At 30.5% G+C, this 12,755-nt stretch overlaps 1 protein-coding gene across 1 annotated transcript; it reads right to left on the reverse strand.

Moving 5' to 3' along the window:
• Window positions 1–216: 216 nt before the first annotated feature.
• LOC110615817 lies at window positions 217–6,384 on the reverse strand. The gene is made up of 4 exons (XM_021757957.2): window positions 6,058–6,384; window positions 5,075–5,470; window positions 1,272–1,686; window positions 217–536 (listed from the first exon to the last, which is right to left on the reverse strand). The coding sequence occupies exons 1-4, from the start codon at window positions 6,287–6,289 to the stop codon at window positions 338–340; spliced, it is 1,242 nt and encodes a 413-aa protein (XP_021613649.1). The 5' UTR covers window positions 6,290–6,384; the 3' UTR covers window positions 217–337.
• Window positions 6,385–12,755: the final 6,371 nt, after the last annotated feature.

The following is a 12,755-nucleotide window of genomic DNA, read 5'->3' on the forward strand; positions in this document are numbered from 1 at the left end:
AAAATTTATAAAATTAATGAATTGCTGTATGGTAAATTTTTAGACTTAATTTTACATCTAAATAGATAAATAAATTTCCATTTTGTATTAAATCATATTGTTATTAAGAAATGTACAGTAAATTATATAATTTTAAAAATTTTCATAATTATATTATTAAATCATAGCCCACACAATTTGTTAACCATTCAAGTAGCAAAGAGATTATAAAGTCAATTCGAGAAAGAAAGGCATGCAAAAATGTATTGAGTGCATTCTACTAGTTTTGCCCCAAAATTTTTTTATAAGGGGGCAATAATGTAAAATACCAACAACAAAATCAGGAAGTCCCTATTTCTCATGCAGAGATGGCGTTGGATGATTGTTTCCTTATCTTTGCCTGCAACCTCTCCATAAAAGCCGGATTAGCTCGAAGTCTTTGCTTCACATATGAAGCTCGAGCATCCTCTGCCAACTTGTTAGCTTTCCCAGCTTCCTCAATAAGTGAAAAGAGAGTCCTAAGGCAATCTTTTCTGTTTTCCTCCCGATGTTCAAACCTTCAAAAGAAAAATCATTTCAAATTTCTTGTAATATAGAGTTAAAAGAATGACGTATTATGTGATCTTAACATGCATCATGATGTTAGTAAACATAATTTGGTTATTCACAAACTTCAACAACAGCTATGAAAAATATGCAAACCATAATAAACTACAATTGGAGAGAGATAACACTAAGCAAGGACGCCAGTTTGATCAGGGCCTGTTCCGGTACATTGGTTCAATGGGACTGAGACAGACTGCAGGATTCCTTCAGTCCCTTTTCAAATATTTTCTTCAATTCTTTAAAGGGAAAAGACCCTGTTTTGACCCAAAACTGAACCAGCCCAGCCAGTTCTAGTCCAGTTCAAGGTTGGTCTTTGTCAGCCGGTTCTGGGCCCAAACCACAGCATGGTCACGATTAGGTAACACAACCTAAAGAATCTGCCGCTTGATATTACTGGGAGAAATGACCATTGCAGGAGAAAAATGTTGTTGCTCGAAAATTGAAACTCAAACTCAATTATATATTTACCTAAATTGATTGGGCTAAGGTTATATGTATCCCTTTTATTCCATTTAGCTTTACCTAGGATCAAACTTTCTAAATCACTTACTAAAGCACCAAATTTCAATATTTAGACTTAAAATGTTATACTTAAGCCATAGAAAGCACTGTATTAACAGGCATTTAAAACTAAGCATCTCCATATTTATGGAAAACTGAGACATTTAACTGCTAGCTGGCTTTACCTCTCACTTGTGATTGTAAGTTCATCTTTCCCTGGATGGTATCGTTTTCCGACCAGTTCCCTCAACCGTCTAAATTGATGTTTTGAAAGACCAAGCTCTTTGACAGTAACCGCCATTTTCACCTTCCTGTTTTTGGGATGCCAGGCATCACCTCCAGGAGCCAAGACTACCCGTGTTTGCCACCTAAGAATTGGCCCCTCATTTGACACATCATCCAAGTCTTCTTGCTTATCTGGCACCATAGCCTCATCAAATTGCTGGGACCCGTCAGTTTCCGTTCTCTTTTCATATTCCATGACTATCTCATCCTCAAATTGCTTGAACAGCTTATAGGCTTCCTCAGGTTCAAGCTCACCTCTTTCACACATATCCCCTAGCTCATTGAACCTCTTTTCCACCTTTTCCTTGATGTCATCTGATAATAATAAAATTAGATAAACGTCCATGCTACCAAACAAATTCAAACTACATAACTACCATGCGAGGATATAAAAAATAGTTAGCAACCCAGAATTATTTTCATAAACCTACATGTTAGGGAAAAAAATTATTGCCATGATTCTAATAATTATCACTTAAAAAAAATTGATAAAATCCTCAACAAAAACACCATTTTCATATAGGCTATGGAATAAAAAGATGTTGGCAGAGATTACAGCCAACTGGCAAAACATGTAACCTTCATTAGAAGTATCCAGTCCTTTTGGTTATTTGAAGGTGCCTAAGCCCAGAATTGAAAACTCCAAGTTACACATAAGCATTGCTAACGCCACCAGCATCATCCAAAAACAACCTAAGGAGAACACTTGGGGTAGACAGGAATAAGCAGGCTTCCATATTAAGGAAAAAAGGCCTACTTCACCAGATCATAGAACCAGCATTGACTAGCACTTCATAAAAATATGACTTAAACATCTCAATGCTTGTAAGAGACAATTATTTTCCAGTAAAGAGAAGCAAGTTAGTGTCTAGCCATCTAAGAATATAAAGCCACGGTCTTCTCCCACATAGGCTGTGCGGTTCTGTTGCAAACCAAACTGAACAAGAACAACTGAAAATCAAAATTCGTTATAAATAAAAATGAACCGGACTTATTAGTGAAGTAAACTGAATCTAATTAACTAGTTCAGCTCAGTCAGGTGAATTGGTTCTGACCTCAATTTTTTCTTCACAGAAACTCACCATGAAATCATAGAATGCAGAGTATAAATACAATATGACCAAAAACACAAAAAAAAAAAAAAAAAAGGATATCACCAAGAAGAAAAAAACATAGAAAAATAAAATAAAATAAAACCCAATGATCACAATCACAGATTGAATATGACAATTCTTCATCTACCACATACAACTCAAATCACAAATTCTCTATCGACCAAATAGAACTCAAATAACAAATTAAAAAATCAGTTATGAAATCCAAATACCAATCCCAAATGACAAGCACACAAGGGAGAGACAGACCCAATGCTTGACTCGAAGTGACCGTTTCGATGAGATTCAACAGAAGGCAAGCTGGCGGTGGATATTGACTCAAATGAAAAGAAAAGAAGTAATGATGAAGAGGTGAAATTGGCGTTGGGTTTTCAGTCTTTGGTGAGGGAGGAGAGATATGGCACTCAGCAGAAAAGGAAAAAAAGGAGGGAGAAGATATAAGGGAGATTGCTTGAGGTGGGGTGGGCAAAGCATGTGTCTGTGGCGGATAGGGCTTCTTTCTGGAGGTGAGTTAATACATAATGACTTGGATGGCAGAGATGAGTCAAAAGGATGATTGTGATTTAATCATGGTGATAAAAAAAAAAAATTAAAAAAGAGATACCCACACAGCGCAAAACAAAATTGTAGCTGTAATTGTCAAATACTAGACATTACAGAGTCTATTATCACTCTCAACCACTAAACCAAACAAAACGCATGAAATATATTTCTTTTGAAATTATAGTTATTTCAATCAGTTAGGTTTAACTGATTTTTTAGTGCCAGGAACTGAACCAAAATTCAATCCATTATTCCATTTCCATTTCATATAACCAAAATATAATAAACAAGCTACTTTTCTACATGAAAGCCATATACTCTCTACAAAAACAAAAACATGGGCATATTTCTTGAGTTTCCACTGGTATACTCGAAAATTTTGGGAAGAGGTCTTTAACAAAACAGTTTTAGCAACCGAGAAAAAGACACACTATAGTAAAAACATTTGTCCAATGAAACTTTATGAACACATACACTGCAAATTTTTTTTTTATCCCTAGTCCTTAATATGACTACTTCCAACATCAAAGTTTCCTTTCAGAAAAATGACTTAGAGCATATCACTTCATATAGCACAAAAGAAACATTGCTAGAAGAAAAGGTAGCATCTGCCATTCATTATGACATAAGATTGGGAAAATTTCTCGAGTCCAAGTTCATTTCTCCACAAGTTAGGATGGAATGCTCAAAAGAATTATTTGGATTGTTTAAAGGTACATCTTTGGACACAAACAATATGCATTCAATGATCAGCAGAACATAAGACGATACACCCTCATAAGCTCAGTTCTCAAAACATCCTGAGATGAAAGATGAGGTCAGTGGAAGGACATATTCACCCTTTTGTGACTGGGGTAAGTTAAGAGGGTGAAATGAAAGTTGTGGGACAAGGAAGGAATCTAAGCCTCTATATGTTTCACAAAAAATAACTTATATGTGGAAAACATTTTCTAACGATATTATTTTCCAATTAAAAACTTATTTTCCATTATTTGGTTGTAAGATTAAAAAATAAAAAGGGTTAATAAAATTTATCTATAGAATGTCCTATGGTGTTAATAAAATTCTCAAACTACATAAATCACTCCATGTTCATCCTTTGGAAAGAGAAAGGTATTTAATTCCATTTGACTAAGAAAACATTTTCTGTTTACCAATTTTCCTGAAATGCTCCAAACATTAGAAAATATAGAAAATTTTTCCTAAAAAATATTTTCCAAAAAACAAATGAAGCCAAACTCAGGAAGGGTAAAAGATACATTGGTTCAAGAGTAACATAAGGACCCACAGGAGTAATTTTCAATGGCAGCTAATTACTTAAATTCAATTGTAAAGCTGATGACTGAATATCTATACTCACCAAACAGTTCAGTAAAACATAAAAAGTTTAATTGGTCTAGCTTACAACAATTTTGGTCCACCAGCAGATTTACCACATTCTTATATTCTCTCATCTACTCAAGAAATTACACCGCCTATTACCATAGTTAAGAGAAATTCCCATTCCTACAACTTCTTAAACAATTAAAACATAGTGAAATTAACGGTTGATTGTCCCTTCTTGTTCAGTTCTACAAGTGTGTGCACAAGAGTTATTCATTCCAAGTGTTAGCGTGCACAGCTAACATATTTCACAAGAAAAAACATAACCTAGATCAACATATACATCACCAAGCCATTTGACAGATCTAGGATTACCAACTAAGTTATAGTTGCAAAAGATAAAGCCACTGTAAGCAAAACTTCAAAATTCTGGAACTATAAGAATTTAATGGCAAACCAATTCTATGTGATACCTCTGCAGCACTTCCAATAATCTAAATATCATCATTCTAGTCCAATTTTTAAATTCACTCAACAAATAAACTAATTATTGTCAGATCCAGAAACTACAATAAAAAGTCAAAAGGAAAATTTCTCAAGAACATTTTAGCCAAGTCAGCATTATACCTCCAAACGCTACAGGAAAAAAAGACAATATAGTGGAGTGTGTGTCTCTGTGTGTGCATGTGTGCGTGTTTCAGAAAAAGGTCACGCCATTATACCTGGAAGAAGCTTATCCCACCTAAGCATATCCTCCAGAATTTGCTCACATTCCCTTGTGTTCTTTAAAAACCCATGTTGCATTGCCTCCGTAACCATCTCATCCCATTTCTTGTCATCCATGTTGAAGTACTCATCCTTCACCATTTTCTTCATCACTATTTCCTTGGCATTGTACAAATCGTCGATCTCCTCATCCGTCTCATACAGCTCCTCAAAATCTGATTCAAACTCTTTGTCCTTCACATCATCCAGTGGCTTCATACGAAGTTCTTCCATCAACTCATCATCTGTCTCATCATGCTTCCTTGACAACCTGCGGTGTAAAATTGCTTCCATAATTGAAGGTAGCACCTCCTCGTCTCCCTTAAAGTATTTATCCATAAGCTCTTTCAGCTCTGCCACCAAGCAACCAACCAAGTAAATTACATATGGTCAAACCATGTTCAGAACTTATTTTGTTCCTTGCCAATACTAGCTTAATTATCAACCTTACATGAACCAAATCAGGTTTTTACTTTTTACCAAAATCATACACTAAAATTGCATAATTCAGAAGCAAAACCCATGAATAAAATAAATTCACAAATGTGTCAAGACATTTCCCTGATTAAGCAAAAAATTAGTCCAATTTATCTCTAAATCCAGCTCCCAATTCTCATGCTTCATTTTACTATCATTGCATATGAACTAGCAAAAAGAAATACAAGGGAAACAAAAGTACCTCATTTGGTTCCTCGGCAAAAAAAAAAAGAACAGGTTAACTTTTAAAATAAAAAATTCAACTTTCAGCATTTTCAAACGGCCAACAACATCTCTTATTTAAATCCCGAACTAGTTAAAACCAAAAAAAAAAAAAAAATCCAATAGAAAAAACTAAAACTCAAAATTTTCCCTCATTTTCTGATCATTTCCAACATTTTTCTCAGCAAGTAAACAGATAACTAAATTGATAAAAAAGAAAAGCTCCCATCAATTTTCTTACCTTTGTTACCGACATCCTTAGCCTGGACAGAATCATCCTTCTTCTTGATTTGAGCTAGCAGCGCTGATTCAGGGGACGGTGTCGTCGGGTTTTCACCAGAGGAGAAAAGCCTAAGAACAGACCGAGTAGAACTGGGAAGTGAAGGATTATGGAGTCTGGTGCCGACATTGGAAGACGAGTGAAGAAGATTGCGAGTGTAACGAGAGATATTGACGAGCAGAGATCGTCTCATGTTGGTATTTTGATTTTGGCTAGGGTTTTAGATTTTGGGGTTTTTTGTTTCTGTTATCAGTTGACGGGTGGAGCTGAACGCCCCACGGCCAGAAGGTTTGGGCCCATTAATCAAACTAACCAGATTAAAGGAGTGCTCAAGTCGGAACTTTGGATAATGTTAGAAAGGGGCTAAATGTTCAAATTCACTACAGATGTTGAATTTATGTCTTTTTTATTTTTTTTTATTTAAATTAACTTAAAATCTGCTATTTAATCTTAATTTAATTCAAAATAAAAATCTCTGTTTCAAATTTCTTGATTTTCTAATTTACATCAAAAATTAGGAAGTCCAGTTTCGTTATTTTGGGTTAGATATTTTAATATCTTAATTTAACTCAAAAATTAAAAATTTTAAATTTCTGAGTTAATTTAGATTAAAAAAAATTAATATGGATTAAATTAAACTTTTAATTAAGTACAAGCAACAGCGAAACGGCTCATCCCGTTAAAAATGGGAATAACCGAAAGCAATTATCGTCCTATATTGAAACTGTTGAGAACTTGGCAATTCTCGGACAGTTAATGTATTGAAATTGAAGAATTTGATTATTAATTATAAGTTCGACGTTTAATTTTTTTATCGAAACAAAATCTCTTAGTTTTCGTATGAAAATTTTTTAGTAATTTTTTACATTTTGATGGTTGCTTCTCAATTAATAGATAAGGATTGGGAGGAGATTTTTCGTTAATATGGAAGAGTTATATGTCTATTTCTGTGGTTGACTTTTTTTTCAAATTTTATTGATTCGGTTATTTCGGAAGGTAATGTTCAATGGATGTTTACCAGTTATTATAGGTTACCGGAATTGCAACAATGACATCGAAATCTTATTCGAGTTTTATCTCGTAAAAACTCTCTTCCGTGGTTTATTCGGAAGACTTTAATGATTTATACTTAAGAGATGAGAAAGAAATAACAGCATCTTTGCCATATTATCTTATACAAAGTTTAAACAGACACTTGAGATGCATTTTTGCCAAATTATGTTATGTAAAAATTTGATTTTAAATAATTATAAATTTTTGTTAGACTCTAAAATTAATATTAGATAAATTCATCATAATACTACTCCAACTGCTCATATTTTGACTAGATAATTTATTAAATATAATTATCTCGCTATTTGAAATAATATATTTTTTTATTTAATAAAATTTTATTAATACAATAAGATCAAGAATAAACTTGACCATTATCTATACATAAATAAAATTTGTATTTACACGTGTAAAATCACTTTTAAATAGGAATTTTAAAATTTTAATTAAAATTTAGAAAACTTTTTTAATTTTTAGATTTTTTCTAATAATAAAAATATTTTAAACTATTTTTTAATGAAATCCAATTTCTGTACCTAAAACTATCCTATAACATTTTTCATAACAAAAATTAAATATTTATTTATAATGATAATAAAGTTATCCATATTATTGTAGTATAATTAAATAAAAATATCAAAATTTTGAAAAGTAAAATAAACTTTTATAATATGTAAATATCACTTTTTTATTAGAAAATTTTGCTTAATTTGGAATTATAAAAGAATCTCTATTATCGATAAGTGAATTTTGTATTTTTTAAATAATTTCAATAACAAATAAAACCCAATTTTTTTTAGATAATTTTTTTAAAATTAAGAAAGTAGAACTTAAGATTTCCCATATTTATTCAAATATACTTATCATCGGACTAAATCTGTAAGTATTTTTAGATAATTTTATTGTTCACATATATTCGTCTACGGTCTGATCTGACTTATAAAGATTTTTTCTTTATTTAAATATAAACAAAGGAATTTATTGATTAACAGTTAAAGAAAATAAAATTTTAATAATTAATGATTTAATCTAAATAAAATTTTATTTGCAAAAAAAGGAAAATTACATAATTTTTTGGGTTAATAATACTCTACCTGAAAATTAGGAGTTGAATATCTAATAATAAAATAAAATTTGCATCCTTATTTTTTAATCAGCTCTAGTTATAAATATGACATTGTCTCGTTTTGTTTTTACAATTATATAATTTTTATAAATTAATTTTCATATATACAATTTAATCTAATTTAAAATTTGATATGCAAATAAATTTATGTCTATATAAAAACTCAATAAAATATATTGAATGAATTCATAAATGGAATCAAATCTATATCTTAAAAGAATGAAAACTAATGATACATTCATTTGTTGTGCTTTTTATTTTTTATTTGATAAAAAAATAAAAAACTTATTTGATCGATAATATTTTATTTTTATTACTTATTAAAAACTGCTATATTTTTTTTAAAAAAAAAAAGAAGAGAAAAATAAGTTAATTTTCACTATTATTTTTCTGGTTTTGGTTAGTAAACGTTGCCTAGACTTAAAAGAAAAGTTTGGTATTCCACCTCATTATTTCCCTTGTTGTAATGATACTCTACCTCATTATTTTCATTCCTTTTATTCCTTAATGCTACCTACTTTATTGCCATTACAACTACTGTATTTTAGTCACCAATCCTTAAAAAAAATAAAATAAAACAAAAATATCACCAATTCCTTTTCACACATCTTAATTCACCAAAATTTAATTAAAAATACATTTAAATTGTAAAAAAAATTATCAGAAAATAAAAAAATAACAACAAAATTTACTAATTAAATTATTAAAAAAGTGGTCACTTAACGACCGCTTATTGACTATTTGAAATACCGACAATAAAATTATCGATCATTTATTAATAAAAAATCGTAATTATATTTTTATTTTTTTATAGTGTATGTACACAAGTAAAAAAATTATAATAAGTCAATAAATAAATATATTGATTTTGAAGAAAAAAAGAAAAGTTTTAAATTCAAATTTCTTATTTATTTATTGTATATTAGTTTCTAATAAGAAACGCCTCATCTTTTATAGGTTACAATTATTTTTTCAATTCATTAAATTTTGATTAAATAAAAAATCAATAATATAATATTTTTTAAAATATTCTTTAACATGCACAACCAAACTTTCTCACAAGAAAGGCTACTGGATATTGATTAAGGATCCTCTATGAAATTGATGAAGAAGTATGTAAAAAATACATGTTAATTACTTTAAACAACAATTTTGTCTCCGACAGAGGAGTACAGTCATCAAAGCCATTACATTATAAAGAGAGATTTTCTAATTATCATGTGATGCCCCAAACATATTTTTGACATTTTTTATACTAATTTTAATTTCTAAGTCAACCATCTTCTTACTTATTCTATTTCAAAAAAATCTCTAATTTTTTTTTATATGGAAAATCTCTAATTTTATAATTCATTAAGAAAAGGTATCATGACTGTAATTTATTTTTATTTTTAAATTATTAAATATTTAGCAACAAATTCCTGAAAGACCAAAATTCAACATCAATCATTTTTAGCAATAAAATTTGATTATTGGTAAACTCAGTGATAGCAATAGCAATGTAATTATACGATTTTAATTTTAGCGATGTAAAGTTTGTTACTAACTCCATTAGAACAAATCAGTTGGTATTTATTTAATTATTATATTGGCCTCTTTGGATAGAAAGTGACACAGATCCAATAAGGCAAATTTTTAATATTGGTATGGAGCAACCTTATATCATTCAAATGGGAGTTCAAAATCATATTCATATGGTTTAAATACACTTAGAGGTATTTCAATTCATATGAAGTAGATTTGGTGCACACTTGCAATTATGGATTTAGGAAGACTAACCAAATATATAGGCCAAAACTATACAGAGGGAAGGCTATAGTGAAGATCAAGAAAGATTTTTGTGAAAATTCAATTTTGTCATGATTAACTTGCTATGTTTTATTATTTAAACACTTGTTTTATATTAGTTTTTTTTTTTTTGGCTTGTATACTAGTCATATTTTATCTTTTAAGTTTTAGAGTGTTGAGTCATGTTTTGGGCTTATATTTTAATACTTATAAGTTTGATGTGTTATTTTAGTGTATAATTGTATAATTAAGCTTGGACCTTGTGTATGGTTCGACCAAACTTAAGGATAAAGAACAGAGGCAATTTAGAGTGAGAGTGAAAATTTACTTTCATTAATTTTGACTTCTTTCCTCTTTTTCCTTTTTTTTTTTTAAATTAAACAATTGAAATAATTTTCTCTTCACTCTTTTTTTTTATCTCACTTTTTAAAAAAAAACTCACACAACTGAAAAAAAAATCTCCTTTTTTTTTATAAACTGAAATAACGAGATAAAATTAAAATTAAATAAAAATAAAATTTATAAAACAGATAAACATAAATAAATAGAAATTTATCTATCACCGTACTCTGATACCAACTGATGTGAAATCCTATGACACAAAGCTACGCACAAGTAAATATAAAATCTAAAGATTTGATAAATCTATCTCCTATAACACCCCACACTTAGAGAAGTTGAAATATCAATGATAAAAGGATTTAAATGAAAATCTGACAAACGCCACAACGAATAGTTGATAAGTTAACCAACATTCTTGACGCAATTGATGAAAGCAAATCCTCACTTTCACTCAAAGCAAAACACGCCAAAAGTATGAAGAAAATTCTGAAAATTTTGATTCAAAACTGCCTCTTACAAGTATTTTTTATCCTTATATAGTAAGAAGAAAATTAAAATCCTAAGACACTCTCCTTGAACTTGGTCGAATCACACACAAGGTTTAAGGCCAATCACACACTAAAATAACACATCAAAATCATAAGTATTAAAATATAAGTCCAAAACATGGTCCAACACTCTAAAACTTAAAAGATAAAATATGGTCAGCATATAAGTCCAAACAAAGCTAATATAAAGCAAGTATTTAAATAATAAAACATAACAAGCTCATCATGACAAAACTTAATCTTCACAAAAACTTTTCTTGATTTTCACTTTAGGCTTTCCTTTGTGTAGTTTTGGCCCATATGCTTGATTAGTTTCCCTAAGCCCATAATTGCAAGTATTGCACCAAATTTGCCCCATATGAATTGAATTGCCCCATATGAATTGAAGCACCCCCAAGTGTATTTGGATCATATGAATATGATTTTGATTTCCCATTTGAATAATATAAAGTTGCTCCATACCAATGTTGAAAATTTGCCCTATTGGATCCGTATCGGAAAGGATCTCGTATATTTGCTTTGAAGTTGAGTCTAGAAATAAAGAGTGAAGTACTGAAAGAAAAGAGGAAAAAGAGAGAATAGAAATTGAATGAGAGAACAGAGGCTTAAAAATAGTATAGGGACTACTTGTAGAATTTATTAAGTTAGGATGGTAGCAAGTTGTAACATGGATAAGAGCTTCAACATGAATGGAAGATGTCTATTGGTATTTAGGAGATCAATAATTTGAAAGAGAAAGTCAAGAAAAGAAAAAATGGAAAGCAAGATGAATAAATAAATAAAGGATTTGGAGATTAGAATTTAAAGTTTCAATAGATTAGTGGCGAATTTTAAAGTCGTTGCACAGCAAATTATAGGCAGCTTAGAAAGAGCACTAAGAAGAGAGAAAGGAAAAAAGAATTGAGAGTGATAGCTCATTGGAAATGAATTAAGAAGGGCCTTGCTAGGGTTTTGAAGCTTTTTCTTATTGTTGGCGTTTGGTTTTCTCACATGCTTTTATTATTGGTGTTTGATCTTTTCATGTATTTTCGGTTTGCTTTCCTTTGCCTGAGGGATTATTTTATTTTGAGCCTCTGCCCTTTGGTTCTCCCTCATTAGGATGGGCGTGTAGGTGGCTTTTATTTTTTATTTTTTCATTATGTTCAGGTTTTGGTGTTCTTCTACTTTGATGGACCTAGTTTTTGAAGGTGTTCCGATTGAATTTGGTGGAGGATTATTAATCGGTAATGTTGATATCTTAGAACCGCGTTGCTACATCCGGTAACTACTGCTCTAACTGGGCGTTGTCCAGTGAAGCTCTATTGTGTTTTCTTCTTGTATTGCTATTTAGGTGATCAGAGTTGTTCTCCTCTACCTGTTGCACTAAAGACTTTCTTCAGTTTTAATTACATTATGGTTATTCGTGTGTTTGGTCTATTGTGCTCGTTTGATGCTCTACTATGTGTTCATCAGCTAAGGCAATACATCAGTGTGACTATGTTTGGTTTTGGCCTCTAATCGAGTGGTTTGATTTGCTTAATGGTCTAAATTGAGTTTTGATTTTAGTTTGAGATATTGGTTTTGTGTTTAGTCTGTTCAGTTGTATGTTTAATTTGTTTAGTTTTATTTGGGGTTTAGTTAATTTCGTGGGCGATTAGTATTTTTTAGAAAGATTTACTGTTTAGTCCCTGCATATTGTTATTATTTATAAGTCAGTTCTTATATTTTTTATAAATCTATTAAAACGTCCTTATATTTTGCCTCCATCAGCAAAATAGTCATTTCGTCCTCTTTAAGGAGAGAAAATATTTTTAAAACTCAAT

The sequence above is a fragment of the Manihot esculenta genome, chromosome 5, assembly GCF_001659605.2.
Source record: "Manihot esculenta cultivar AM560-2 chromosome 5, M.esculenta_v8, whole genome shotgun sequence".
Classification (NCBI taxonomy): Eukaryota; Viridiplantae; Streptophyta; class Magnoliopsida; order Malpighiales; family Euphorbiaceae; genus Manihot; species Manihot esculenta.